The sequence below is a fragment of the Oncorhynchus gorbuscha genome, unplaced genomic scaffold (genome assembly GCF_021184085.1).
Source record: "Oncorhynchus gorbuscha isolate QuinsamMale2020 ecotype Even-year unplaced genomic scaffold, OgorEven_v1.0 Un_scaffold_6834, whole genome shotgun sequence".
NCBI lineage: Eukaryota > Metazoa > Chordata > Actinopteri > Salmoniformes > Salmonidae > Oncorhynchus > Oncorhynchus gorbuscha.
Window position 1 is genome coordinate 540 of NW_025750349.1, and position 5,468 is coordinate 6,007.

A 5,468-nucleotide genomic window follows, 5' to 3' on the forward strand; every position below is an offset into this window, starting at 1 on the left:
GCACCTCAGATTGCAGCCAAAATAAATGCTTCACAGAGTTCAAGTAACAGACACATAACATCAACTGTTCAGAGGAGACTGTGTAAATCAGGCCTTTGTGGTCTAATTGCTGCAAAGAAACCACTACTAAAGGACACCAATAAGAAGAAGAGCCTTGCTTGGGCCAAGAAAGACGAGCAATGGACATTAGACCAGTGGAAATCTGTCCTTTGGTCTGATGAGCCCAAATTGAAGACTTCTGGTTCCCGTGTCTTTGTCTTTGTGAGGAACTTTTCTTAAAGGGAAGCAAATGGGACAAAACAGGGATAAACTTATCTTTGTTCAACAGAAACTCTAAAGTGCAACTGTTGGACTAATGACTACTGATTAAACCCCAGATCAGCTAGATGCAGGCAAGTGTGCAAAGCAGTATTGAACGTGTCTGTCACCTTGATTACTCTAAATGATCTTGACCTCTGCACCTATGTTTTAAACTTTAAATCATAGGCCAGGTTGTAGCATCCTCATGATGGGTAGAGGGAAATGAGTATCATGTAGTAGCCTAAACCTATCGATGTTCCATTGATCTGGATGAATGGAATATGAATGACAGACATCCAGTCTGCTGTAATAGAAATAAGGCTCATACATTTAAAATATATATTCCTTCTCATCTTAAAACGGCACCGACCACCACTGCTTTACTTACAGTATAGCCTCCCTGTAAAGCACCAGATATAATATATATATATATATATATATATATGCAATTTATAATGACTCTTCAACCCTCCATAATAAAGAGAGACAGGATACTTACAATAGTTGTATTTATTTTCTGACATTTAGAAGTTTTTGATGTATACATTTTCCGTGACTAAATTATATATTTTTTCTTTTTTTTTTTTTTAAAGCGATGTAGAAATCCAACTAGAATATATGACGTCTGTGATTACTCAGGATTCTCTATGGACAGATATTAGCTATGGATTCCACAATGTCAACTTCACTCAGTTTTCTCTGCTGCCTTTTTGGTGATTCCTGAAATATGGATATGTTCACAATAAAGCCTTATCATACCAGCTTTATTTTAAGAAGATGGTAAGGAATCTCTCCAGGGTGAGTTAGCTGGTGTTTCTTTAGGTCTCCTAGGGGACTGAATCATTTCCTCACACCGTGCCAGTGAAATGGTGGGTCTTCAAATTGGTTCTCTGACTGAAGCTTTCCACACAGGGAGCAGCTGCCACAATCCTTTGCAAGTCATTTTTTTACCCCCTTTATCTAACCAGGTAAGTTATTATTAGTCATAATTAGCTGGTGTTATTTTGGAAATAAACTGGTGAAACTATCCCCACATTGATAGCAGAGTTAAGGCTTCTCCCCTATGTGAACAAACGGGTGTCTTCAGATCTAACGACACAGCGTTTCTCCTGTATGAATTCCCTGATGCTTCTTCAAATTTGCTGATTGACTGAAACGCTTTCCACACAGAGCAGCGTTTTTGTTTCTCTCCTGTGTGAATTAACTGGACGTTAGGTGGTGTAAATGACTGACACACTTCCCACAATGAGAGCATTGTTAAGGCTTCTCTACGGTGTGGGTTAGTTGGTGTCTCTTTAGGTTTCCTACCAGACTGAAACTCTTTCCACACTGAGAACAGTGGTAAGGTTTCTCCCCTGTGTGAGTTATCTGATGTTTCTTCAGAGTTGATGAATGACTGAAACTCTTACCACACTGGGAGCATTGGAACAGCTTTCCACCTGTGTGAATCAGCTGGTGTTTCTTTAGGAAATATAAACTGGTGAAACTATCCCCACATTGAGAGCAGTGGTAAGGCTTCTCTCCTGTGTGAATTAACTGGTGTGTATTTAGGTTGGCTAACTGACTGAAACTCTTCCCACAATGAGAGCAAAGGTAAGGCCTTTCTCCAGTGTGAGTTAGGTGGTGTTTCTTTAGGAAATATAAACTGGTGAAACTATCCCCACATTGAGAGCAGAGGTAAGGCTTCTCTCCTGTGTGAGTTATCTGGTGTGGCTTCAGTTCAGATAACGTGGTGAAACTCTTCCCACATTGAGAACAAAGGTAAGGCTTCTCTCCTGTGTGAGTTAGTTGGTGTCTTTTCAGACTTGATAACTGACTGAAACTCTTTCCACATTGGGAGCAGTGGAAAGGCTTCTCTCCTGTGTGCGTTCTCGTGTGTGACTTTAATTCTCTTGGAGATCTGAAATCCTTCCCACACTGAGAGCAGTTGTATGGCTTCTCTCCTGTGTGAATTAACTGGTGTGTATTTCGGTTGGCTAACTGACTGAAACTCTTCCCACAATGAGAGCAGAGGTAAGACTTCTGTCCTGTGTGAGTTAGGTGGTGGTTTCTCAAAGTTGTTAACTGACTGAAACTCTTTCCACATTGGGAGCAGTGGTAAGGCTTCTCTCCTGTGTGAGTTCTCTGGTGCGTCTTTAGATGGTCCGAATGACTGCAACCCTTTCCACAAACAGTGCAGTGGTATGGCTTCTCTCCTGTGTGAGTTCTCTGGTGCGTCTTTAGTTTGCTTGGTGTTTCACATCTCATTCCACATTGACCACACGGGTATGTCGCCTTCGTTTTCTGAGTCTGTTTTGATTTGAGGTGAGTTGGACAAATAACACTGCCTCTGCAATCTGAGCAGGGGTGGGGTCTACAAGTGTGCCTTCTCAACTCCTCTGGATCATAGAAACTAGTGAAGCAGTCCATGCAGTGGTGATGTTTCTGTCTTGAGTTCCTCTGTCTGTGTTGTTTATGGTTTCCTGATGCTGTGGAACTGGGCTCACTGTCTGAACCTGGGTTGGAGATCTCTCCTGTGGGAATATGAACAGATATGGGGTTAGAATCAGGAACAGTATTGAAATGGTCTTTAACAGTCATTTTTATATCAATATCAAACCATTTATTGGGTAACAATTGAGTACTTCACTTTAATACACTGAACAAAAATATAAATTCAAGAAGCAACAATTTCCAAAATTATACTCATAAAAGGAAATCAGTGAATTGAAAAACATTCATTAGGCCCTAATCTATGGATATCACATGACTGGGAATACAGCTATGCATCGGTTGGTCATAGATACGGGGTGGCAGGGTAGCCTAGTGGTTAGAGCGTTGGACTAGTAACCGAAAGGTTGCAAGTTCAAATCCCCGAGCTGACAAAGAACACAGTAGCTTATGCCTGCCCATACCATAACCCGACCGCCATCATTACCACTCTGTTCACAACGTTATCAGCAAATCGCTCGCCCACACGACACCATACACGATTTCTGCCAACTGACCGGTACAGTTGAAACCAGGATTCATCCGTGAAGAGCACACTTCTCCAGCGTGCTTATGGAAGAGAATTAAACATTAAAATTATTTAGCAACAGGTACTGCTCCCTAAAACTGCTCCCTAAAAACTTGAGGTATCTTTGGCATTGTGTTGCGTGACAGAACTGCACATTGTAGAGTGGTCTTTTATTGTCCCCAGTTCCATGTACTGATCACGCTGTTTAATCAGCATCCACACCTGTCAGGTGGATGGATTCTCTTTGCAAAGGAGAAACGCTCACTAACAGGTATATAAACAAACTTGTGCCTCAAATTTAAATACACTTTTTGTACATGCACATTTCTGGGATGTTTTCTTTCAGTTCATGAAATATTGGACCAATATTTTACAGGTTGCGTTTACATTTTTGTTCAGTGTAGATTTCCATTGAAATTGGGAAGGGAAAAAAATAAGCTTTTATAGCAAAAAAAATAATAATAACTTTCTCCAGCAAGAACTTTGCATAATTTACCACATGGTGACATCACCAGGAAGCCTCAACTCCCGGCCACACAAGTCTGCTGATTACAAGGTCCTGCGTGAAACAGCAACTAACAGGACATTTTTTTAAATCACACTTTTTAGTGTTTTTTCAACGTCACAACATGGATGTAGCAGCAAAGGATTCTAGATTAAGGAATTTCCCCATTGTACACAAGGTCCAATGAAAATGTTTACTTCTGCTTTGTCCCTGAAAGACACAGGTTGGAGAGGTCGGAGCAGGGGACTTCCATGCTCTGGCTCCCGTGGAGCAGTTGTTGTGCAGGGTTAAGTGCCTTACTCAAGGGAACAACAGCGGGTGATGACGTCTAGGATTTGATATCAGATAGTAGCAACCTTCCAGTTGCACAGCTCACCTTCCGACAGAGTTTTGGAACCTCCTGGGGCTGCAACGCAACAACTTCTCTGCAGGAGAATTCAAACTGGCAATCCTTGGTCGCTGGCTCACCTTCTAACCGTTAGGCTGCCGGACGCCCCTTTAAACAAACACAATATGGATGTTCCAGGAAAAAAAATGTCTCTTCTGCATCGCTTTGATATTTTAAGAAGAAATTGTGCACCAATAATGACTTTTAAAAGCTTGTTATATTAAATGACCACAGAGAAGTGCAGATATGTAGCATTTTGACAAGTCCCTCCTGTGAACCTCAGTGGCGTCTTGGACGATTTTAACCCATCGAACACCAAAACGTATCGACATTTTCACCATCATTGTAAAGACCTAGTGGTGATGTTGATGCTTCTGGAAAGTCCTTTCTGAACGTTATTATTTATTTCATGTGATTAGTGACTCATTTACCACCGTCCCTCATTTCAAGGTCAAACCCGTTTTAAGACGGTGAAACTATTCCTTTTTGGAGAGAAGAGGAGGACGCTCAATCAACGTGATGGTGAAACTATTCCTTTAGGGAGAGAAGAGGAGGACGCTCAATCAACGTGATGGTGAAACTATTCCTTTAGGGAGAGAAGAGGAGGACGCTCAATCAACGTGAGTCGAGGTGCAATTTATAAAAAATAAATCATCATCGCAAAGGAAAATCATAACACTGGCACTTCCCTTTGTGGGATTCTTCTGATGAAGACCAACGTAGACTGAAACATTGACCTTTAACCTTGTTTAAAGAAAACAAAGACACTATTCCTTCTACAGTTTTTTTCTACAGAAACATTGACCATCGAGTAGTCAAATCATAGTGTATAAACAGGTGAGCTGGTTCTACTCTTTATGTATAAACAGGTGAGCTGGTTCTACTCTTTATGTATAAACAGGTGAGCTGGTTCTACTCTTTATGTATAATATATGCCATTTAGCAGACGCTTTTATCCAAAGCGACTTACAGTCATGTGCGCATACATTCTACGTATGGGTGGTCCCGGGAATCGAACCCACTACCCTGGCGTTACAAGCGCCATGCTCTACCAACTGAGCTACAGAAGGACCCTGTATAAACAGGTGAGCTAGTTCTACTCTTTATGTATAAACAGGTGAGCTGGTTCTACTCTTTATGTGTAAACAGGTGAGCTGGTTCTACTCTTTATGTATAAACAGGTGAGCTGGTTCTCTCTTTATGTATAAACAGGTGAGCTGGTTCTACTCTTTTTATGTATAAACAGGTGAGCTGGTTCTACTCTTTATGTAAAAGCA

At 41.2% G+C, this 5,468-nt stretch overlaps 1 protein-coding gene across 1 annotated transcript; it reads right to left on the bottom strand.

Moving 5' to 3' along the window:
* Positions 1-778: 778 nt before the first annotated feature.
* On the bottom strand, positions 779-4,207 carry LOC124029564 (oocyte zinc finger protein XlCOF6-like). Its single transcript, XM_046341231.1, has 2 exons — positions 4,180-4,207; positions 779-2,813 (listed from the first exon to the last, which is right to left on the bottom strand). Exon 2 carries the CDS (start codon positions 2,707-2,709, stop codon positions 1,558-1,560), a length of 1,152 nt encoding a protein of 383 aa, XP_046197187.1. The 5' UTR covers positions 2,710-2,813; positions 4,180-4,207; the 3' UTR covers positions 779-1,557.
* Positions 4,208-5,468: the final 1,261 nt, after the last annotated feature.